Source organism: Thunnus thynnus, chromosome 9 (genome assembly GCF_963924715.1).
Source record: "Thunnus thynnus chromosome 9, fThuThy2.1, whole genome shotgun sequence".
Lineage (NCBI taxonomy): Eukaryota > Metazoa > Chordata > Actinopteri > Scombriformes > Scombridae > Thunnus > Thunnus thynnus.
In genome coordinates, this window is record NC_089525.1 from 19,677,670 (window position 1) to 19,703,275 (window position 25,606).

The 25,606-nt window shown below is 38.9% G+C and overlaps 2 protein-coding genes across 4 annotated transcripts; both read left to right on the forward strand.

Annotated features, from left to right (window-relative positions):
- Positions 1–58: 58 nt before the first annotated feature.
- Positions 59–8,796, forward strand: si:ch73-22a13.3 (inositol-trisphosphate 3-kinase A). 2 transcript variants are annotated; one of them, XM_067599500.1, is made up of 8 exons: positions 59–239; positions 417–1,331; positions 2,838–2,922; positions 3,457–3,670; positions 5,004–5,208; positions 5,322–5,423; positions 6,358–6,429; positions 6,632–8,796. In XM_067599500.1, exons 2-8 carry the CDS (start codon positions 486–488, stop codon positions 6,881–6,883), a joined length of 1,776 nt encoding a protein of 591 aa, XP_067455601.1. In that variant the 5' UTR covers positions 59–239; positions 417–485; the 3' UTR covers positions 6,884–8,796. The 2 variants fall into 2 exon arrangements, with proteins under 2 accessions (XP_067455601.1, XP_067455600.1); XM_067599499.1 differs by having other exon boundaries at positions 59–1,331.
- An 895-nt stretch (positions 8,797–9,691) lies between these two features.
- nxf1a (nuclear RNA export factor 1a) lies at positions 9,692–23,461 on the forward strand. 2 transcript variants are annotated; one of them, XM_067599497.1, is made up of 22 exons: positions 9,692–10,129; positions 12,235–12,294; positions 12,802–13,012; positions 14,214–14,373; positions 14,461–14,544; positions 15,067–15,171; positions 15,432–15,512; positions 15,863–15,932; positions 16,230–16,318; positions 16,508–16,615; positions 16,737–16,846; positions 19,370–19,406; positions 19,908–19,976; positions 20,200–20,255; positions 20,483–20,590; positions 21,219–21,277; positions 21,394–21,509; positions 21,602–21,644; positions 21,740–21,818; positions 22,618–22,800; positions 22,897–22,957; positions 23,122–23,461. In XM_067599497.1, exons 1-22 carry the CDS (start codon positions 10,060–10,062, stop codon positions 23,158–23,160), a joined length of 1,998 nt encoding a protein of 665 aa, XP_067455598.1. In that variant the 5' UTR covers positions 9,692–10,059; the 3' UTR covers positions 23,161–23,461. The 2 variants fall into 2 exon arrangements, with proteins under 2 accessions (XP_067455598.1, XP_067455599.1); XM_067599498.1 differs by lacking the exons at positions 9,692–10,129; positions 12,235–12,294 and adding an exon at positions 11,477–12,170.
- The last annotated feature ends 2,145 nt before the right edge of the window (positions 23,462–25,606 follow it).

The window sequence follows — 25,606 nt, forward strand, 5'->3', positions numbered from 1 at the left end:
TCATCACTGGTGGGAGGATATCTGACTCCTGCTTCCATCCAGACATCTGACACAGGCGGCTTCATTCCTGGATGTCCTCTTGGCCTGTGGCACTGTTGGCAACATTCCAGCGGCCGGCCCTGGTTGAAGCTTTGGAAACTGAACAACGTCACTGCATGCAAAATACGGCACCAGCAGGGATAATGCAGGAACAGACAGGCATGCGGCTTACTGTCACAGAGCTTTCTACGACATCTCAGGTAAGGTAAGGTAGGTTAAGACATGTTTTTTGGGGTTTTTTTGCATTACATCTAAATGTGCGTCAATTTACGAAAACCGAGTAACATTTCTCGAGGCTTGTTAGACTTGTAAATGCATTTCCTCAAACATAATCCAAACTTTGCATCTCTTGTAAACATTTCCCTGTTTTGTACAAGCACATGCTGGGTCCAGAGTGGAGAAACATGAAGTAGATTCACCGTCTGTTCTCCCCACTGGACACAAACATGGACACTACGGATGATCACTGCATGGAGGATGTGAAGAAAGAAAGAGAGGTGGATAATGACTTTTCTGCCAGACTATCAGATGAGACGCACCAGCATCTGTCGATCAGTGAAGGGCCTTCCAGCAGTTGCAAGAGGGTCAGAGTGAAATCCAGACCCAAGCTCCTGTCAACAAAAAGTTTCCCCCCTTACAGTCAGTGTATAGGTGGACTCGGAGAGGACAGAGACTGGGACAATGAGCTCGATTCAGAGTCACACATTGATCACCAGCCCTATCTCAGACATGAAGAGGCTCGAGGCACAGAAAGACGAGAAGACATAGAGCTAGTTCCGACTTGTGCAAGTGATGAACTGAGGGCAAAATGGAGGATGAGGAGGAAGGAGAGGCTGGGGGGCAGCTATGACATTGATGCAGAAGGATGGGCAAGAGGAAGATGGAGCGGGAAAAGAAGAGTGGAGGAGACTGCAATAGAGAGGGAGCGTGATGACCAGGAGAGGGAAGGCGAAGGGAAACACTGGAGACGTAGAAACCCAAACGCTGAGACAGAGAGAAATGAAGAAGAGGATAAAGAGAGGAACAGCTCTGTTGTTTCCGAAATAGAGGGAGGGAGCGAATGGAGTGGAGAGACCCTAGGAGAGCATAGTGAGGAGCTTATGGAGCTGCCAGAATTGAGAGAGGGCTCCACATCACATCAGCGGTCCACACCACATCCGATCCTCTCCAAGCTTTTGCAATCTTCCTCCTCCACCTCCTCCTGTGCCTCCATCAACTTCTCCTCGGCAGAGAGCGATGACGTCTTCACCGAAGGAGAGGATGCTGGCTCTAAGAGGAAGGCATTCAGGAAGGTGAGATAAACAGTGAATGCATAGATGGAAGCAGCTATACATCACAGTTAATTATGTAGAATAACATTTTCAGCTCTCAATCTATGCAACAGGTTTCACACCTGTGCATTTTGGCTGTTCTGGTTTTCTGTGGAAGAGGCTACAAAACTATTTTTCTCAACTGGTCTTTGCGCCTGTGGTCCTGTTGATTTGCATGGGTTTGAAAGAGGACTTTGACATGGTCAGATTTGAATGGCGTTTGCATGCCTGGCCGCTGCAGATATGAGAGTAGAGGGGAGCAGACCAGGGAGTAGAAGTTCATTTTGTCAGTGCAGTTTGTGTTGTGTATTGTCATGAGCAGCAAACTGTATATGTTGTCAAATCAAATGTGATGAATTTAACATCTTGGTGCCCAAAACAGTAACATTTAGAATTTGAACGATTTAGTCTTAAATATCATATAAGAAACAAATTTTTTGAACGCTTATATTGCTCATATTCTGATTCATCACAGTATTCCCTCATAATTAGTTTTTATATCAAACTTCTGAACCAAAAATCAAATTTTCATTCATAAACACCTCATCAGTCATTAATAAATGGGTGATGTTTTTACTGCTCTGTGTAAAAAGTGTAAAAATGGGTCCAATTTGACCTGAACAGTATGAAAATGTTTGATTCCACTTTTTGTAGAGGCTTCTCTGCTGATCTACTGTACTTTAGCTCCCTTTGCTTTTTTGTTTTTTTTGTCACTGGCCTTTATCTGGTAGCAGCTGTTTTGTGTATATACAAAACAGATCATAACTGTTGAAGTATGCTCTGTTTGTAAACAACAAATATACCAACACAAGGAAGACCTAAGAGGTGTTTATTCTGTATAATCTCCCTTAAAAATGTCTCAGATATCATTTTCAATTAGGAAAGACTGAAAATTATAATAATGGGAACATGTTTGAGAAATGATATGGGAACCTTTTGTTGTCATCCATATGTCTGAGCCTTACTGTAGGCTGAATTCAAAGGAATAAATGCGTATGTTCATTTACATCTATGGGTATAGTATCAGAAAAGCACAATGGCTCACTGTCACCTCACAGTAACAAAGTCCTGGATTCAAACCTGCTGTCCATCTGGACATTTTCATTTGCATGCAGCTTTAGGTGAATCGGAAGCTCTGAACTGTCTGCAGGTACATATGTCTGTATGTTTTATAGCTGTTGACCTGTCCAGGGTGTGCTGCTCATGCCTCTATAGACCCTGTGACTCTCTACAGGCTAAATGGATGGACTGGTGTAATGGTGGCTCTTGTAGCCGCATATATGAACTCATAATTCAGAATCTGTTTTTAGGATCTGCCTGAAGAACCACAACAATGCAAAAGGTTATTGGAGCTCAGCCCCGCCTCAAGACATTTCCTCACACAGACCTTTGTTCTCAGTGCTTGTTTTGCATGAAGTAGAGATTCAACTGTGTGTAAAATTCATGTGTCCAACAATATCGTCCTCTGCTCTTCTTTTGTGTCCTCAGTGTCGTTCCTGGAAAACCTACCTGACCATGATGCACTGGTCGCTGCGGCGACAGAGTTCCTGGGTCCAGCTGGCCGGACACCAAGGCACACAAACACGCACACACACACACACAAACACACAAGACACTATGAAACTTTCAGTGAAAACCATGCACACATTTTGCACAAACATGGTAGGATATTACATTCACTTATACTACTGTGTGTGTCTCAACACTTCTGCTAACTATATATAGCTCACATTGCCCCATACATTAGTGCCGCTGTGAAAGTCAGCTTTTCAGGAATCTTATCTTGTGTATTTTTATTTATACAATGTGTTTTAGAATAGATTATATCAGATTAAGGATCTTTATGTAAGGGATTGTTATCTCATACGTAGACTACAGTAGACCTAAGTAATGAATCATAAACTATGCAGCTTCAGTGAAGATTGAATCCAGTGTTAGTAATGATGATTTTGTTCAGGCAGTCATAAAAATACATCACCACTCCATACAGTTTATTTTAGTGATTAGGAGTTTAACTGTTACACTTCTCAAACTGGTAGAATGATCCTGACATCAGATAATATCCACAGTCTGCCTTCTTGCTTTACTGAACTAAGTCTGTCATCAGGTAACTTGCAGCTGAGCGAGGGAGGGGAAGTGCTGAAACTGTACAGTGAAGTGGAGGCCAAGTGTCTGGACTCCCTGATGAGAGACCCGCTGAGACCTTTTGTCCCGCAGTACCACGGTTTAATCACCAGGGGGGAACACTCCTACATCCGCCTGGAAGACCTGCTGAGTGGCCTCAGGAGACCTGTTATCATGGACTGCAAGATGGGAGTCAGGTAGGTTTGAGAACAGTGTTTTATCCAGAGAAAATGTTTATGGCGTCACAGAATTACATAAAAATACATTAATTTACAACAATCACATCCAACACAACAAAACAGGATCTGAGAAATATGAGTGAGATTAAACTTAAATTTAAAACAAATAAATCATACATCATGAAACATTTTTTTAATGTAATGCTTGAATGCCTGATATGAAGGTACGTTTCCAGATAAGGTTTAAATTCTTCCTAGCCCAGGGTGCACAATATGTAAATGCAGTGTTCTGAGCAGACTCTAGGGATACTGAAGATTATCCATCTAGATGATCTGAGTATGAAAATGGTCTCTGTATTTTTAGTGAGCAATTAACATGTATAAATCACAGTGATGAGTCACCATAATCTAAGACAGTTCAAAATGTGGACCGAACACTTCTTAAAACGGAAATAAAAAACTTTGAGTTTCAGTCTCTTTACAAGGTTATTAATGTGAGTGTGGAAAGAGGTTTGTGTATGTAGGTGGTGCATGTGGTGTTCTTACTATACTGCTGTAACTATATTGTGGTGTTAATGACTGAATTAATGCGAACACAAGAATGTTTTTCTGCCCTCTTTTATTTTATGTATATTTAGATTATTTACAAGCTTTCCGATCCATCTCTTAGTTTCAGTAATTTAGACATTGGACACTACATTTCCTCATTTATGTTCCACTTTGTCTCACTCTGTTTCACCTTACTGTACAGGCACTTTTTGGCTTACAAGTCCTAAATAGTTGACCAAATTGTCTCACTTCACGTTCCATTTAGTAGCTGTTCTGGAGCTTTCGATCTTGTCACAAGATCATCATCAGCAGATGGAAAGTCTCCAGTTGTCGTGGGAGTGTAGATGTCCAAATGTCCAGTTTTCTGAGCACTTAAGGCAACGTCTCATCTGTGTTGGTTTAAAAGCTGAGGTTCAAAGTTCATTCTTGACCTTTGACCTTGGAAACAGCAGTTGACAAAACAATCTCACCTCAAAGTCCATTTAGTAGCTGCTGTGGATTCTTAAATAATTGCCTTAGATTATTTGTTTGTGACTTGGACAGTCTAAAAATCTAACTTTGTTGTGTGGCATTGATTATATCTGATGCCTGTTTCAACCACAATGCTAAATTGGGGACGTAATTCCCAAATTATTATGTGTAAATGTGTATTCATAGAGCCCGACTCTAGTGTGGCTGTTCAAAACTAAAACATAGTGTTCAAATTACCCCTGATCGATCTAGAAATACTAACACTGTTAATGTTTTTCCCTGTATCAGTATGTTTTTCTATACAAAGTCCCTAATGAGAGTTTCTTCCCAGAACCTACCAAGAGGAGGAACTGACAAAAGCACGGACCAAAGCCACCCTGCGGAGTGACATGTACCAGAAGATGATTAAAGTAGACCCATCAGCTCCGTCAGCAGAGGAACACGCACAGAAAGGAGTGACCAAGTGGCGTTACCTTCAGTGGAGGGATACGACCAGTTCAACGTCCACGCTGGGCTTCCGGATTGAGGGCATCATGGTAAAATCTCTGCATAACTCATATTACCCTAAAATACCAATTTGAATAGTTTAATTGTTAAATGTTGAATTGCTGAGTGTCTGTGTGGTTGTATTTCTCTCTCTGTGAGTCAGATGGAGGACGGCAGTGTCCAACGAGACTTCAGGAAAATTCTGTCCTTAGCTCAGCTCACGGAGGCCCTGCTCTACTTCACCAAGAGTCAGCTGGACATCCTGGTCAGTTCTGTCTGTCCTAGAAACATTAGTTACACTGCACTTATTTTACAAAAGGTGTCCTAAATTATACAATGGTGAACAAAGACCATTAACTAAATAATCTAAAACCAGTTACTGTGTGTAACTGACAGTGCGAACAGGGTGTTTTTGAAAAGGAGACGATTGTTCTCATGTTGTTGCTGCTGCCGTTTATCCATCTCATTATATAAAAACAGTATCTAATTAAAACAGATGGAACAGAATCTAAAAATCCTCAAAAACTGACATAAAATAAAAATCTGTTCAGATTCAGTGTCTCCAGTTGCTCTCTTGTGGGTAAAGTGCTATGATTTATCTGCATAATAATGATAATACATTCATACATATAAAATTTGACCATTAAGAATAAGTAAAAATATATATTCTAAGTGAAAAGAGCTGTTAGGGTTTAAAAATATTGTACAAGATATTGAGCAGAAACGTTCACAGTAAAAACAGTATAAGGGCTGCAACAAACAATTAATCTGTTGATTATTTTCTTGAATAATCGATTGGTTGATTAGTGAATGGCTATAGAAGTGGTGAAAAATGATGATCACCATTTCACAAAGCTTAAGATGCAACCTCAAATGTCCTCTTTTGTCCTAACCAACAGCCCTCAACCCAAAGATACTCACTTAACCGTCCTTAAGGAAAACAGAAAATATTCACATTTAAGAAGCTGGAACCAGAGAGTTTCACGGTTTTTACTTTTTGATTGACTAATTGATTAAACGTCTAATCGTTGCCGCTCTAAACAGTATAAACATATGTATGTGCATGCAAGAACAGAAATTTACCACAATGACAACTAAAGTGCACCCAAACATATATGAAAATAATATATATCATATAAATTTATGTTAGAATATAATGTTAAATTAGCCTGTGTAACACTTGTATCTCCATCTCTCAGAAAGTGTACCACTCCAGACTCCTGGACTTGAATCACGCACTGAAGAATTCACCATTTTTCAGAACCCATGAGGTTGGTTTACATACACAGACAGTTTTGCTTTAAAATGATATTAAATGAAAGTGAAAATGGTGTCATTAAAGTAAAGTAATATGGTATAAATAAAGATCTGTTAGCTGTTTGTTTATTAACACCAATTTATATTCAAATCTCTGAACTCAAATCTATATTCTTGTAATGAATCTACATCAATATTTATGTTTGACCTGATCAGGTGATTGGCAGCTCGCTTCTCTTTGTCCACGACCACAGCAGCAAGGCCAACGTATGGATGATAGACTTTGGAAAGACAAACCCTATGCCTGACACAAGCGAGCTCCGACACAATGTCCCGTGGGCCGAGGGGAACAGAGAGGACGGCTACCTCATCGGTCTGACCTCCCTCATCACCTCTCTGGGCCAGGCCATCAGTGTGGCCTCCTGGCAGCAGGAGAGCAGCTCTGAAGAAGAAAAGAGTGTTAATTGAAGCAGACTGGAGGGTTAAACAACACTCAAATAACGGATCAGGTGGACATAATGGCTGCTGTTATGCTTTAAACGGTTGCCTCATTACATTGGAGAAGACAAGAGAGGAAGAGTTGATGACAAAGGGTTTAAGTCTTGTCTTCATGGGTGGAGGAAGTTGATATGGTTGTTGTGCATTTGTACATCCGGCATGTACATACTCTAACAGAAACAGCGTTTTTGTCAATAGCGGACTCAGGCTGTCTCAGGGGCACCTGATACATTGAATGGGTCCCCATCAGCAGAGAACAATGATGCGTGTTTGGTAAAAATGCTACATTGTCAATTAAGATGAACATTTTATAGGGTGACTCAGAATGTAAGGAAAACACCTCTGTATTAAAAAGGATCTACTTTTTAAACTCTTATGTTGCAAACATCTCTGTCATGAAATACAGGGAATGGGATTTAAATGTTTATTTCTCAAACTCATCTGTAGTAAAAACATGGAACTATTAACATTTTGAGAATTAGCCTTCTCAGGAAAGTCTTCTTCTAGTCTTCTCAGGGAAGCGAAAAGCAAAACATTTTCTTTTGGCCATGAGTTTGTAAATGTTCATGAACTCATTATGGTCGATTCGAACGTCCCTCTTGATGGACAACAGCAGAAGATCTGAGAGTGTCTGTTTCTAAGCTGAGTCTTGATCACTTTCAGTTTGGTGAATGATCGCTTGACTGATGCAGTTGTCACTGGCAATGTAACATATTTTGAGGAGTTTTGTCCGTTAGCAGGGTAACTGCTAAAGTAAAGGTTCCCTTCCAGATTTCATAAAAGAATACATATGTAAAACATTTAACCTGCCTAGGCTCAGGTTACAGGCTACAGCTTAGACTGCACTGACCCAAATAATCTAAACTAGTGAGTAACACTGCACCAAAATCAACTTATTACAATAATGTCAGCTACAACAACAACTACATGTTTTTAAGGGTGCTTTATTTTCCTGATGGTCAGCCTACATAAAGGATACATTAATTTATACCATAACGGCCAGTTTACTCCATCGTAAAGACATCTTATAAGGCAAAGTATCTCGTTCTTCACTGGAAGGGTACTTCACCATGTTTTTCTCCCATACAGTGGGATTGAACTATGGGGCACTTTTTTTAATTGAAAGGGCACCCAATTCTGCACTTCAGTATGTTAGACTTAAGGGAAGCCAAAATGTCACTTTTTCCTCTTTTTTTTCACTAGAAGGGCACCAATACAGAACCTCCAGCTCACCCCATTATAATGGCAACTCATAGGGCACTGTATAACATCTTGTGGGGGTACTGTACAGGGCACTGTCACATTTTCTTCCACTGAAATGGCACCCAAGAAGGCACGTCATTTCAGATTTGCCACATATAGAGGCCCTCTATAGGGCACTTCATCCTGATTTACCATAACTAAGACAGTCATTACAGAACTTTGGTATGCTTTCTCCTGTGTGCGGGCACCTTACAGGGCATTTTATCATGTTTGCTCTCCTCTAGGGGCAACCCCCTCCTGGCGTCCGCCAGTGGTTTCAATTAGATAGACTCTTAATATTTAAGAGAATTTTTCTCCTTTTTGTAATATCCATTGAAAACCGGAGGTGTACAGTCGTCCTCACTGACAACACTGATGAGTTTTTGTGTGTGTGTGTGTGTTTGTCTGCAAAAACTCAAAAGTGTCACTTGTGTTTTCTCTCAAGCTCATTTGATTCACATAAAAACGCACAATCAGTTGATAAAGCTGAACACCTTTCCTGTTATTAGTCAGTTTATCTTAAAAAGACTAAACATGTTAATAAATGAATCTTTAAAATACACATATAGATGTTGATAAAACAGATGTTGTCATGTTGTATTATTAACAAGGATTTGAAATTTTAAGTGTTGTAATGTTGTCCTTTCCTGGTCTTACAGGCTGCACTAATTATATATATATATATATATATATATATATATATATATATATATATACATACATACATAATTTTAATTTTAAAAAAATTACTATTACTACTACAAATGGAGCCACAATGATTAGTTGATTCATTAATTAGTTGATTGAAAATTGAAAATTAATTGGCAACTATTTTGATAATCAATTAATCATTTTGGTAATTATAATGACAAAAAATAGCTAGTTCTAGCTTCTTAAATGTGAAGATTTTCTGATACACACACGCACACATACATATGCTCATATATACATATACATACGTATATATGTGTATGTATAATTAAGTCGAGTCAAGTCAGGTCAAATTTATTTACCGTACATAACACATTTCATACGACAGGCGTAAACTCAATGTGCTTAAAAACAAGTAAAGATCATACATGACAAAAATATATAACATTGCATTAATATTACATATATAAAACAAATAAGATAAAACATAAAATAAGGAGATGACAACATAACAAATAAGACAACATAGACAGATAGACAAGTAATTCACATACCTCATTGTGTGTGTTTTTGAAAGCTACGTGTATTATTTGTCATATATGACAAGTAATTGTCATTTATGTGAGAGCTGCTGTAACACTGAAATTTATCCCTGAGAATAAATAAAGTTATTTATCTATCTATCTATAGTAGCATAAAATGGAAATGCTCAAGAAAAGTACCCAGAAATTGTACAGTAGACTACTTGAGTAAATGTACTGACTGTAGTCATAACTAGTAGGTTGTGTTTTTTCAAACCGCAGCTTCTTCCGCCGCGTGTTCAGCCGTCAGTATTGTGACTTCAGTCCTCCAGCAGGGGACGTCCTGTTACTCGTCGTGCTGCAGAAAGCTGAGCGGGATAGCGGGACTGACACCAGCCGATAGCAGCGCCAAAAATCACCGTTTCCCGTCGTCACTTCACAAATATCACGGTAAAAAAAAAAAAAAAAAAGAAAGATAAAAACTAATCAGTGTACATCGTCAGATTGTGTCGATGAGTCCAGCGTAACAGCTAGCTTAAGCTAACCGTAACGCACTGCTCACCTGACGGAGGTAAAGTTGAAATAAAAGCTACGGTTGAAGTTTTCAGTCTCGCTCGACAACAAGGCTAACTTATCATCACGTACGGTTAGTCTTTTGGGGATTTTTTTTTAGCGCGATAGTAAGACCCAATAGTTCCCTGAAGGCTGAGGACGGTTGAAGAGATTTTCTGGATGGATCATTTGCCTTTCTGCCGGAGAAGATACCCCAACCTGGCTGTGGTGACACGTGTGTTGAATCACAGTAAGTTTGGCTCATTAGCTTCACTTTGGACACGTGTGAGCAGAGTAGACATTATGGTCGAAACCCCTGTAAAAAAAACAAAAACAAAACACATATACTGACACTGATTTGGCCTCATAGATAGCAGTTAACATGTTAAATGTTTAAATATAATCAAAGGTGAATTAGCTGTGTTGTCAGTGGAGACCATGTTTACCTGTTTGTATGTACACCAGAACTGAAACTCTTGTGTACTGTTTATATAATGACTGTTTATATTATGACGCTTCACTGTATCCTCTCATAATTAGTCTTTACAGCAAATGTATGAACAACAAATCATTCATGAATACCTCATCAGTCACAGATCAATGAGATAATCCTTAATGAATTTTTCAGACAGCAGAGTTGATTTTTTAGTTTTTAGGCCTCTTGTTTATGAAGAAATAATATTTACAATCACATTATATAATGGTCATGTGTCACATAAAACAGGAGAGCATAACGATTTCAATTAATTATTGTTCGATGTGAAGAATGCACCATTATTTTTGGAATGGTGATTTTTGAATTTTTGAATAAAAATGGGTCACACACTCTACAAAAATGTGTATCAGCTGCACAAAAATGTTTTTTTGTATATGTTTGTATATGCTGGGTCACATTCAGTCATCAAATTTCATCAAATCAGTCATCAAATTTCTGGTTAAAAGAAAAGTGTTTAGGGTGTTTTTACTGCAGTCAAATGTAAAAATGGACAGTGAACTGAACAGTGTGACTCTCTAGAGTGTTTTAAGATGTATATAAAGTACTCTACTTGGAATATAATTTTTGATTGATATGTTTTTTTCCAGAGTTTATGAATATGCAAATATATTTCATTTCAGAAGCATAACTGCTGGACACAAGATGTCTCCTACTTGACCGTGTTTGTGCATATGTGCCCACATTCATCTGCTGAGAGTGAAAAGTTTCTCTGCTAAATGAAAATCAGATTTGAAGGAGTGGGCCTTCAAGAATGATTTCTGACATCACAAATAGTTTTGAAGCCAATCCTGGTCTAATATTCAGTTTATACAAAAGTGATGTGTAAACTTGATGCCTGCAGTGCCCATACACTGAGAATGGACTTTACAGTGAAGTAGGAGACATGTTGTGTCCAGCTGTTAAATCTTTGAGATGAAATATATTTATATATGTACAAACTCTGGAATTTTTAATGAGGGAGAAGGAGGAGATGTAATTTTAAGGATTAAGATAATTTAACTTTTTTTCGTGGAAAACATTAGACAAATTATTATTCTAATTAGAGTATTTTATTTACATCTTAAAACATGTCTGGAGGGGATCCTGAAGAAACTGAGTGTAATTTCCAAACTCAATGATGAATATGCTGTGTGTGTGTAGTAGGTAAGGTAAATGCTACAATGCCACATTGGATGGGCCGAAGGGACGAACTCTCGCGAGTGCAGATAGTGTTGGTCTTTAGGTAAGGGTCCAGGTTATCGTACAAATCTCGCGAGACATTGTCCCATCCAATCTAGCACCAACCTACAGAAGACCTCCGAGTAGATTAGTTATATAACGTTAACGTAACCACAGATATCAAGTCGAAGATAACGGCAGCAAAGTCTTAGAGTCGACCTTTATTTTGTGTTGTGTTCACTTTTTTGTAATTTTCAGTGACAGCGGACTCAACTATACTTCAAAAAATCCTTGTTGTTTAAATTTATATTTAACCGCGCCGTTTAAGTTACCTCCCCCCGGAAGAGGAAAGTGTGTAGTGAAGTTGTAGTTCCGTTGTCTTCTCGTCAACACGCAGTGGGCAGGAGAAGCTAAGCTAAGGCTAACGTTAGCAGCTGGTCAAGGAGTGCTCCCTGTGTCGTCGCTCGCCTTTGTGTCCGAGGGCTTGGGATGTCGGCGCTTCTTCCGCAACCCAGCCTTTGTGTTTCTTGAGCGAGCGAAGAAGGGCCCTACAGATATTACTTTTGTCACACAGGGCTGTGTTTTTTAATCTAACACTATTGCAGAAATATGGCGGACGGCGGGCACTACTACAACGGTAAGAAACCATGTTCACCACTGCATTAATCTTACATCTTGCAACTTGTGCCGTCAATTTTCAGACCGTGGGGAGTTTTTGGTGAGGAGAGAGGTCAGGAGAACTGGTTTCATGGTTCCAGAAGGTAAAATTATGTCTACAGGGCGTCATGGAGATCTAATCATGTTGCTTTTATAGGTATAAGTATTTATCCATTAACCTTACGTTGTTATTGTTATCATTTTTATTAGTATTTGAATAATGAAAAGTATGTTTTAGAGTTAAGACAAAACACATTGCTGCATTGGTCAATAATACAAGCTCCTATTGTTCCCTGTCCAAGCATGGAGGCCTTTTAAAAGTTTGTGTCATGAATGATAAGATTCATATAATAGTTTTCCCCCCCCCCCCCAGACAGCAGTGTTTTAAGATGTGTATCCCTCCCGTCCCCCCAAATGTATACACTGCAAGCAATAAAAATGTATAATTTTGGCTCCATTTTGCCATTATCTCATAGTACATTACCTGGTAAAGTTCATACTCTCTTTTGTCCACCTTTGTTTGGACTTAAAGCTTCTTATTTGTATGCTTGTATGCATGTGATGTGGTATTTGAGTCAGTAAAATAACTTCAATTATGTTTCCTTTATCAGAGCATGATGATAGAACTGCACCACAGTTTCGCAACCGCAAAGGCAGAGGCTCCCACAAGGGTCGGTCGTATGACAGGTCCCGCAGGGACCGCCAACGAGGAAACCATGCGGGAGGCTTTGGAGGTCCTGGACCACGGTCTAGGCTTGATGATCCTGATGGAGATGTTACTATGAGCGACAACTCTCAGGACAGCAACTCCCAGAACAGATTGTGAGTGTGGCTAACAGGCCAGTGTTGGTTTATTTGTAATTTAACACAGTGTTGATAGTTTAACTCATCAGATATGTTTGTTTGAGTGGGATTCATTTACAAGCTCAAAAACAAGCACCAACAGGGCTCAAAGAAATATCAAATATTGTCACTTAAGTGCAAGTATAATAATTTTAAAGTAAAATTACAAAATTAACTTTTTAGTGTGCTTGTTTATCTGTATAAGATGAGTGACGCACAGACAGGAAGATCTTATTTCTTTGATGTGGATCTGTTTCAACCACTCACGGAACAAGATGAGAAAACGCCTTTTCTGAACTAGAAACAATGGCAGGAAGAGAAAGTGGAAGTTTGACCATGTTCACATTTAACACCCCATGCAGCATGCAGAAAATAAAAACCTGCATTAGTCATCTACCCACACAAAAAGTACCTGGAAAAACAAGTGAAAGTGAATTAAGCTTAAATAAGAAATTTTATTTGTCATTACCTATCACTTTAATCTAAACACTGTTATATTTTAACTTACTGCTGACTCATTTCACACATTTCAAACAATGTTTTAATTAATAGGACAGGAAGGGTGGAAGTTCCTAACGTTTATCAATACAATAATGTCACACTAACTTTTTTAGACCAACATGTAGCTGTAAAGCATCGTTTTGATGAAAAGTTTCTCTTATTGCTTGTATGTGGTGCTCTGCCAGCATGTACACGAGAACACAGACACACAAAAAGACCCACTGAGTGACATATTGGTGTTGGTAATGCACCATAAAAGGTAATAAGGCAGTCATTTAAGAGCAGGAAGAAAGCTTTTCTTTGATGGTTTATGAGGTGAGAAGTGCTTTCAAAATGTTAGTCACACCTTAACGATACGTGAGGAACATTGAATGTATGCAAAACTTGTTTTTATTTATTTAAAATGAAAATGCCGAGTACCCTTTTCTCTCTTTTCTACGGTACCTTAAAAAACTTCACGGATGATGCTCGGGCAAAGAGTCACAGGGAATCAAACCATTAGTGTGTAGCAGATAAGGAATCCAAAAAAAAAAAAAATTTACCTCTAGGACTTGCTGGTTGCTTTGAACAGGAAGCTCTGAGCAAAAAGGTCAAAACACAGGAAAGGTTCCTGGAAATATTCTTGTGGTGGAAATAGGCAAAAGGAGGATTATTTGTAACCCTATCGTGTCTTTCTCAGCAACCCCTATGGAAGACCCTTTCGGAAAGGAGATGGACGGTTTGACAGAGACAGACGACAAGGCAAAGGGGGAGGAGGCGGCAGAGGAGGCGGAGGGGGCTTTAGAGGAGGAGACCGAGGTGGAGGAGGGAAAAACCGATCAGGCTGGTACAAAGTGACGGTGTGTATTACATCAGTCGCTTCAGGACATCCTTACTTGTGCCTTCCAACTTGTTGATTAGGTTTTTCCTTCGTGTCCATTTAACAGATACCACACGGAAGGAAATATGACAAGAAATGGTTATTGACAGCTCTTCAGAACATCTGTACAGTACAATACGCGCCTGTACAGGTAAGGTTCAGCACGGTCTCATCTATATAAATCATTGCTAATTATAAAATAGTCAGAAAAACCTTAAAGGGATAGTTTGCATTTTTTGAAGTGGGGTTGTATGAGGTACTTGAGAAGCAGGTAGAAGTACTGGCATGGAAGCTAAACAATGTGCTGCTGTGGACAGGGCCAGCAGCAAAATGCATTTAACCACCTAAAAAAAAAAAAAAGCCCAGCTAAAAAAAATCAGTTTTAGCGTACACTACATTTAGAATATTTTCACCTCTTTACCCTGCCGGCAGACAGTCCTTTCCTATGGCACTACAAATTACACTTATAGTACACTTAAATTTATATTGACTTTTTTAGATGGGCCATTTTTTAATATGTTTTGTTACTGGCCCTGTCCTGTCCCTTTAACTGACTGGTTGTTGGTGTATTTCTGAGGGTTTGATTTAAGAAAAAAAAGTGTGTAGACAATATTTATGTATACTGTAGATGACTGTTCATTATGTCTTTGTCTCTCCTTCAATCTATATCCAGTACCATGTTGACCATAACAGGGTCCATTTCTATGTGGATGATTCCACTGCTGCTACCGCTTTGCATAAATGTTCTCACAAGATCACCGACACAGATGGTTACAAGGTATGTTGCAGTAATCCTGCAAATCTCCCTCTTACTGGTGCAGAAAGTTGTAAAATCTGACACCCTGAATGCTCAGTCTTCTCACATGTATAATCAGAGCACTGTTACATGCTACACCCCGCTGTACTATCATTAAGTTCTCATCCTATTTACTTTTAATTCAATTACTTGTCAACCAACCATTTTCTATATTGTGTTAATCATGAATTGCACTGATCAATGATTTACTAACCATTTATGTTACCTGATGTTTGTTGAAGGTGGAGGTTCACGTCAACCCCAGCGCTCCACCATCCTTCCTCCTCTTAGACCTGAAGCCTGAACATTTGGAGCACCTGAAGGTGAGCTAGAGGAAGTAGTAAACTATCTGAAGGGTCTGAATGGGGTGAATATGAACTATAAATTACATAAAAACACTGATTGATAAAAGCAATGTGCAGTAAGATCTATAAGTTAATTTCATGCACTTCATTAACCAGAGTACGGTCGGCTTTGCCCTTAATTTGACAGAAGTGGAAATTAGTTTTGGAAATAAAGTAATATCATCTGAATAATAGAGTTTGAGGGCAATATTTTTTCAAGGAAACACTTTTGAGGTGTTTTTGTATTCATTTTAAAGACACAACTCTCATTCAAAGTTGATTCCTTTTTCCTTCTGTTCTTAAACCCCATCACAACCCATCTTTCACAGCAATGCATGGCAAAACGTTTTGATGGCTCCCAGCAAGCACTGGACTTGAACAACATCCGAACAGACCCAGGTAATTATACTCTCTCAACCCTTTCTAACATTAATCACATATAATACAAGATATTGAACACAAAAAGACGGCAGCTGTTTGACAATTCTTACCAGACTCATCTCAAGTAAATATCTGGTTTTTGTTGTTCAGACATTACGGCCAAACCATGAAATTATACAAGATTTTTTTTTTTTAATAATAATCTGTGCTAAACAGGGTGATGGTTTTTCCATTTTCTAATAAAATGGTCACTGCAATGTTGTCCAATTTTCAATATTTTAGTGGTTTGATTGCTAATTTTGTTTTATGTGACAGACCTGGTGTCCCAGAACATTGAAGTCATCCTGAATAGGAAGACAAATATGGAAGCTGTCATCAAGATCATTGAAGAAAACATTCCAGAGGTAACAATTACACAATTAACCTTTTTTTAAAATTCTTGTTTTCCTGAAATAAATTGATAACATGGCATTCAGCGTGCCAGAAACTCTTTGCTGTTGACATTATGTAAACACACACCCTTCCTGCTAACTGACAAAGTGGTGACTCAAACTGAATGTGCTTATGTTGGTCCTCTCTTCCCCTCTCGCCAGCTGGCGGGCTTGAACCTCAGTAACAACCGTATTCATAAACTGGATGAACTTGCTGAATTAGTTACCAAGGTGCCTCATCTGAAGACCCTCAACCTTTCCCACAACGAGGTGAGAGTGGATGCTCAATTGAAAGAATTTTTCAGACCTTCTTTAAATATAAAATGTGTGTGTCTTTGATTTTGGAATCATCCCTTACACAAACGTGTTGTGTTTCTATGTGGTTGTCCAGCTGAAGTCTGACCGGGAGCTGGACAAGGTGAAAGGCCTGAAGCTGGTGGAGCTGTGGCTGAACAGGAACCCTCTGTGTGACCTCTTCAAAGATCAGGCCTCATACATCAGGTCAGTCAGCGATTCTGGGGGTTGAGGGGAGACGTTTTTATGGAGGGGACACATTGGTGTGACTGTGTGTGTGCGCGCGCGTCAAATGTGTCCAGGAGTATCGCCTGTATGACGAGAGTAGCAGTGTGCTACAAAAGAAGATGATCAAGCCAGCCTGTTTTGGGTTAAGATGTCTGTACAACAACTGAAACCATTTCCCCAGCAGTCAAGGATGAACTTCTGGATTGAGCAGAGCCGGCTGACATTAATTCCCTTTATGTGTGTGTGTTTGTGTGAGAGAAAAGGGGGAGAAAAGGACCACGTTAATTCAACTCAATGTTTAGATCAACTGATTCTTCCTTTTTGGTTTCATTTTATACAGGGCGTTTCTTCCCACCTCATGATTAACATTTCCCTTTTACTCTGCAAACTAAAAAACATTTCTTACTTCCAAAAGTTGCTAAGAGGACATCTTACCATGATGCAGCTCCTTATTGTTTTCTTACCAACTTGCTTAAACTCCACAGTTTGAACAGCCATCTTCTCTCTGCCAGTTATTCAGCTTCTCTGGGGTGACGCCCTCTCAATCTGTGGTCTGCTTTGAGGTTCTCAGTGATGCTGTACCCAGCACTCCCCTGCTGACATCCAGGTTAATCATTTCATGAACTGCAGTAAAACACCATCACACTGCTGATAATATTTAACTCCATGTGTAGACAATTTTTCTCAAGAGGACATGTCCTCTAAGACAAAACGATGTGAACTGCTGTCAAAAATATGTCAAGAACATCTCTTGAGCAGTACTGTACAACAGTGTAGGTTGTTTATTGGAGAGAGGGCAATCCAGTTGTCTTGACAGATGTTTGGATGAAATGAAAGAAAATCCACAGCCAGTGATTTTCCTCCTCCCCTCGTAGCACCGTTGCCCACTCTGCAGCCTGTATCAGGCGAGTATGGAAGGCTGGATAGCCCATGACGGGTAAGATCCCACCTCGAAACCTCGGGACAACCTAAGGCAGGCACAGTCACGATTACTCAGCCTAAGTCCCTGTGAGCGCTGCCTCACTGAGAACGTGACGGGAAAAAATGGAGAAGGCGGGACTACACAGGAGAAGCGGTTGGGCTGAGGCGGAGGGGGATATGTGTCATTATCAATGACCAATGATGAGCCAAGAAAGGAAAAAGCAGTCTGTCTCTTCCACTCAGTCGGTCCTCCTCGGGCCTGAACAGGCCAATGCTGTTCAGTGGAAAGAGTTTGGCAAACACCCTTAACTAACTGCTGAGGGAAATATTTTCCTGAACTGGAAATTGAAGTCCAATTTTGCCTGAAATACGTCAAATGAGAAAAAAAAGTGAAAACACTTCCTCTTCCAACTTGCTGATGGCTGTGATCAGTACAAAAAAGCTCAAATAATAAGCACACAGGGCAGGAAAGGAAATCATCATCTTATCTTTCAAATGTTTCATAATCTTCCTCTGTAACCAGAGACTTCAGCTCAAATTAAACTAGTAAATAAACAGTTTCAACCAAAGTGTACAAATACCTGTGACTGCTAGTGCAAGAAGTTTTGTCTCCTCAGAATTGGTGGTGGCAGTGTGATAATTAAACACATGCTGCTGTGCTTGTGCAGCAGGGTAAAGCTATAGGATGAGGGGCGAGAGCTGGGTCCAGCTCACTCTGAGGCCCGCTGTCCTTTCTGTTCAGCTCTATTCTCAGGTTGTCTTCCTTTTGCTGATAATCATGGACTCAGACACCAACAAACTTGCACACATGATTAATAGTGATTGGCACTTCCTCTGAATGTTAAACTACTTGTTCTAGTCACATGTCTGTGTGAATTTAATTAATTTTTTTTATACCCAGACCCTGTTTTGTTTTTTGGAGATGTAGACTCATCTGTTCTCCAACATCTTGGCCAGAGTTTGGGGGGAAGTTAACACGAGACTGGCGGTAACCACCTCTCTCCCAAAAATGCTTAACCTCTTTATTTTACTGATTCAGAGTGGATGTATCCTCTGGTTTCCAGTGCAGTCGTGTAGACCGTGGGGTTCTGCATGTTTGTGTGTGTGTGTGTGTGCTTCTAGAAAAGTATGTTTGTGTTGCTTCCCCATGTCAGATCTGTGTATATCTCCATATTGGGGGAGAGGGTGAGTATACCTGCTGGTAAGTACACTTTGGGATGGGAGAATTGTCACAGCATGAAACTAAAGGGAGGAAAAGAGTGTATGTATTAGTCCGTCTGTGGATTTTTCTTGTATACAAAGAATATTACATCCTGTGTGACACTGGTTGTAGCTCTACTGAAATTTTCACAAATTTATAAATGATTTTATTCTCCCAAATGTCCCCAACAGTGCAGCTTAAAATTACATCAGCTGAACAGTGACATAAAGTCGATCAGCAGGTGTGACTGAGAGTGGTATCTGCAGTAATGAGCATAATTTATGTGCTTGTGGGTCAGTTTGTGATGATAACGTTATCGCTCTTTTTTTGTTTTGTTTTGTTTTGTTTTTGTTTTGTTTTTTTTCTTGTTCCTGTACCAGTGCTGTGCGGCAGAGGTTTCCCCGGCTTCTCAAACTGGCAAGTCCACACATTTATCTCCACACTTCATCTTTTTTCCATCATCGTCCTCTCTGTTAGGCAGGCTGTTAACACCGGTTTCAGTCAAACCACATCACTCACACATGCAGGTTATGATGTCTTTTTTTTAGCACTGCATGTCCTCATTGTTGTGCATTCTTTGATATTTCTGATAATGCAATACTCTATTGTCAACATTTTTAATTAGATGACTGTAAAACTTTCCAAAACCACTGCACACTACCATATTACGTGGAGATGCTGGATGCAAAACAAACATGATAAACATTTGCACACTCATCTCCATTTTATCTCCATATAAGTGTGCAGATGTTTTGATCTTCTTTTCATATAATTTAGATGATTGTAAAAAATATTTTTAGCTGTATTTTGGATGTTAAAATGTCCAAATGCACAAAGAATTGCATACAAAAGTGGCAGAGAGGTCCACCAGTGGTATTTTTTCTCTCATGTGTTCCTCCTTTTGTGGCTTCTTTTTAGGATGGTTTTGACCTTCCCCCACCCATTGGATTCGATGTGGAAACACCCACCACTATCCCCCCCTGCAAGGTTACTGCTTTTATCTTGTGAACAAATTGTACATGATGTACTCAAACTGCCATATTGATTATGTCCTCTGGTGTACATGACATTCAGTTTAAATGCTCCAAAGTGGTAATTTCATAATATTGAATAACTTCAGAAGTGCAAGTTCAAACTGCAACCATTGCAACTGCGAGTCTTATTGTCTCCTGTCTGTACCTGACTGATATTTTTTCATTTCACAATCCAGGGCAGCTGTTTCGGCTCTGATGAAATCAAGGCTCACATCCTTCGATTCCTGCAACAGTGAGTTTCTACTTTATTTATTTCTTGTCTTAACAGTGAGTAGATCAGTTCTTGTGTTCCAGGGTTAACTCACTGGTAATGTGACCCAGTTGGTGACTGCTTAACCAGTACTGATTTCTATACAACTTTTGCATTTAAAAAAAAAAAACTGGGCAAGAAAGAATCACAGGGACACAAAGGAATCAACAGAGGAAAACTAACTCATGTTGCATGTGACTGTGTTGCAGGTACTACAGTATATACGACTCGGGGGACAGACAGCCTCTCCTGGATGCTTACCATGATGGAGCCTCGTTATCCCTCACAACACCTTACTCCACCCAGAACCCCTCTAGGTAAGAACACACAGACACGAACATGTATACATACTAGGGATGTCACTGTTAATCACCAAGAACATTTTTGACCGGTTACATGTCGGTGTATAGGTTAATTTGCATACACACTCTGCTAATGGCTTTGCTGCTAGCTAGCAGACTGAGGTAAAAAATGAAGCGCTCCAAACAAAGCGTAGCTCAGGATCATTTTCTGCTGAAAGGCAACAAAGTCAAATATAAATTGTGTGATGCTACTCTTCACTTTAGCTGTAGTACTAGCACTATGCTGCCTTACATTAAGAACAAGCACCCGGCTGCCATGTCTGAGCAGCTAAATATCATGTTGCTACTAGCCATAGGGAATAAGTGTGATGCACGCTTGTCTGAGGCCATCACCCAGTTGGTGTGCTGAATGATTGAGACCGATATGCTGCCAATCAGTGTGGTAGAGAGCAAGGGTTAGTTACTGGTTAATGGGTGTCTGTCTGTCAAAAGCAAAATGAACCGAAACTGATATCATACATAACTTGTTATTCTTTTAAAATGTTTTTTTTTTCTATTAGCTCCATCGATCATTTGCTGCTTTTTCACCTTCCTTTTTTAATATCAGCTGTGATCACATCTGTCACTCTTCTCTGTTGTTCAGGTCCAGTCTGGGAGAGTACCACAAAGACAGTCGAAACCTCAAGAGGCTCAAAGACTCCAGTGAGTTTACTTAATTAGCCGTTGATCTGTTGTGGGCTCCTAAAACAGAATCTTTATGTGATCAGATGTTTGCTGATGTTTTCCTCTCTCTTCCTCCTCTCACTTGCCTCCTTCAGCGGTGCGGTTCAGACTGCTGAAGCACACGCGGCTGAACGTGGTGGCTTTCCTCAACGAGCTGCCCAAAACTCAACATGACATCGCCTCCTTCACCGTTGACGTGAACACCTACACCGTGAGTTCATATCTGTTCTGTCGGCCAGCAGTTCTCTTTCGCCTTTAATCACTCCTCTGTATTCATTGTGCGAAAATGTTTTCTATTTGCAGAACACACTATTATCATTCACAGTGAGCGGAGTCTTCAAAGAAGGTCAGTTAGTTTTATAAACATGATTCAAATGTGATTTTCATCCACTGCCAGAGTATCGTTGTTGACTTTGTTGCTAATCTGTGTCTGTTTTTCAGTTGCTGTTGATGGTAAATCCCGAGACTCCACCATGGCCTTCTCTCGAGTTTTCATCACAGTCCCTGCAGGGAATTCTGGGTAAGTCTAGTGAGATCCCAGCGCTTATTGTCTTCATGTTGTCCCTCATACTTTCCCTGTGGAAATGTTTCCCAATACTTGGTAACAACTGTTGTAGCTCATCAGGGAGATGAACTGGACATCACATCATTGTCTCTTTCTTTTGCATTCAGTTATATTATGTCCACACTCTAAAATGACTATTAATGAGATTTACAATTTTTGATATTTTGACCTTTTTTATTGAACAGTTTACAATGTGCACATTGACAGAAAATAGGCAGAAAGAGGGGTGTAACTTACAATAAAGGTCCATTCCCAGAACTGAATGGTGAACACTTGATGCCCCAGATTCATGGTTTCTTAACAACTACTAGCTATAATTCATTGTGGTGATTTTCCATAATGTTTTCAAATTTGTCTGAAATTGCGTTTCCTGATGGCTATTACTTTCTCAAGCATGCAGGCACCCAGATGTAGTTTCCTAAACAGAAAACCTGCCAATAAGAATAAAAATGATTAAAGTGAAGACTTTTTAAAATTCTATTAATTTGACTTGCATACAGGAAAAACAAACTCAGTTGCAAGTTTATTACATACATATTGGTAAAACTAAAGCAATTAAATATAAGCAAGTTTAAACAAAAACTGAATACAGTAACGTTCATGAAGGTCAGATTTATTGCAGACATGTTGTTTTAGTTCTAGGTGAACCTGAAAGTTGGGAAATTGTGCCAACAAGCCAGAGGGAAGAAGAGGCACAGCTCTCTCTGAAATGTCTGAAATGTCACAGCCTGTTCACTCTATTTCTCTGACACAGATTGTGCATCGTCAATGACCAGCTTTTCATCCGGATGGCCACAACAGAGGAGATCCGCAGAGCCTTCGTGGCTCCCGCCCCGACTCCATCTTCCAGCCCCGTCCCCACCCTCACTGCACCGCAGCAGGAAATGCTCACAGCCTTCTCAGTGAAGTCGGGCATGAACCTGGAGTGGTCCCAGAAGTACGTGTTTTAATGTTTTGTGTTTTCATGTGAGGTTATTTTGGCACTGTTGCATGACTTCATTTAAAATGTCTCAACACTTATTCTTCGTTCCAGGTGTCTGCAAGACAATGAGTGGGATTTCAACAGGGCGGCTGCAATCTTCACTCAGTTAAAGGTGACATGAGTTATTTTAATGATGCATATCTGTTATGATGATGATGATGATGATGATGATGATGATGATGATGATTATTATTATTATTATTATTATTATTATTATTATTATTATTATTATTATAGGAAGGCACTAAAATGTTTTTTCCTCTCTTCTCGTTTTAGGCGGATGGAAAGATCCCCGATGTTGCATTCATAAAATGAAAAGCGTAATTCTGTGAAATAAAATCTGAAGTATTTTTTATTTATCCTTTTATTCTTTTGCCTTTTGTTTTATTCATAATAATGTAGATCAAGTTAACATTTGTGTTAACCTAGGTTTGACCTAAAGACTGATGTTATGATGCAGTTTTGGTTGTTATTGTAACTTTAGTCATTTTGTATATACATCACTACATGTTTTCATAGGAATAAATACACATTGCCAGTGGTTAACTTGTATTAATCTTGGTTTGTTGTGAACATTTAACAATAAAAATATTTTGTTCACTTAAGCCACAAAGAATATGAGTGTACACGTTCATTCTAGACCTTGGAAATGGGAGTTTCACAAAAACATCATCACTGAGGGTCCACTTTTTTGATTTTTATGGAGTTCTCAACTGCATCCATCGAGGAAAAGGCCAGAAAGTTGATGTTGGGTTGGAGCTTTTTTTCATAACATTGTAGTTATGATGAGTATGACAATATAGTTATTACAAAACACTTTCCTGTCAGAAAAACTTGAAAGGGGAATATGTGACGGCCACACAGAAAAAAATAAATACAATTTAAAATAAAGATGTTATATAGCTGACAGTTAATGTTTTCACAGCTTGCTTGTCATGTGATGAGATGGTTTTAACGTAGGAGTTGGGGCTGCTATTAACAGTTATTTTCATTGTTGATTATTTTTTCAATTAATTACTTTTTTGGTCCATAAAATGTCCACAACGCAAAGATAGTCTGTTTACTGTCACAGAGGACTAAAGAAGCCAGAAAATATTCACATTTGTGAAGCTGAAATTGGAGAATTTGGACTCAAAATGATCAATTGATTATCAAAATATCTGGTGATTGATGTAATAGTAAGCAACTAATTGATTAATCAACTAATTGTTGCAGCTCTAGTAGGAGTCTGTATTATTACAAAAGGATTAAAGCATGGTTTTAGCTATTTAACTGTCTAGAAAGTATTTGTCCTGAAGGATAATTAGGTAGTCCAGACTCTCAGAAACAATGGATTTTTTTCTTTTTTTTATGATTAGGTGAATTTTGATCATTCTTATTTTTATTAAGCAAATAATGGAACAACATCAGCAAGGTAACATTGACTTTTTTTTTTTTTTTTTTTTTAGACTTTTTTGTAATCAGTTAAGGCAGGAACTGTATGAAAAAGATAGATATGATAAAAAATAGAGTTGTCAAAACCTCAAATGTGCTCCATGTTGTCTTCCAGAAGTGAGGCAGTTTTTGTGCTTTTAAGATTACAGAGATTGAATGCATAACATTTTTCCACTTCAGTTGGAAAAAAAGTCTTAAATTGGGAACATTGTTGTTCTGGATTTATTTATATGATATTTCCATAGCAGACAAATACTCTTTATAGTCATCAACTTCTCTGTTATTAGTATGAGCATATAAAAAACAAAACTATGTGGTAAGAAAAATAAATTGATTTGCTAAAGCAACTAAATATTAACAAATAAATGTATGACCAAAACTTTTGAGTAGCTGCACTATATTTAAGTATATTTACAGAACAGTTTATGAGCCTACAATATAGCTTTATTACTGCTACCATAACATGTAATAAAGCAAATGTAAATGTTGCAGCTTGACTGAAGGAAATGTTTACTACTTTATATTCTGTCAGATAGTTTGATTTATAACAACAGATCATACCCTAGAAGTTGATCATAGGTTTTGTGACTAGTAACAGGTGTCTTTATATCTTCCTAAATACTCAAGTAAAGTAACTAAAATGTACTTCAAGTCCACCTCCAGTCAAAAAATGTGTTTTTCTTCTTGTTTCTTCGGTTGGATGTTTGAGCTTCACTGTGCAGAATGATGTATGTGCAGAGTTTGACACTAGAAGGCTGTTTTCACATTAATCTGCTGAAAGTGCAAAGTTTCTCTGTGCTCATTAAAAATCAAATTTTAAGGGGTGGGCCTATATTAGCATGATTTGTGACATCACAACCAGTTTTGGAGCCAATCCTGGTTCAGTATTCAACTCACAAGTGTGATGTGTTTAATGCCTGCAGTGCACAACACTGATAACGGACTTTACAGTGAAGTAGGAGACATCTTCTGTCCAAAACTTCTGAAATGAAATATATTTAGATATTTATAAACTCTGGAATTTTTAATGAGGGAGAATGAGTAGATGTCATTTTAAAGATTTTAACATGATAATTTTTTTTAAAACTTTTTTTGTGGAAAAAACATATTAGACACAAATCATATTAAAATAAGAGTACTTATATACATCTTAAAACATGTCTGGAGGGATCTTTATATACAGTATTTGAGTAAATGTACTTGGTTCCTTTCCAACATCGTCTTGCCTCAGAGTTAGCGACAGACCTTACAAAGATGGCGCCTGCATTGCGTCACATCTTAATTTTCCGGGTTGTGCGTCTCGTCGCGGTGACGCGTGACGCACGGA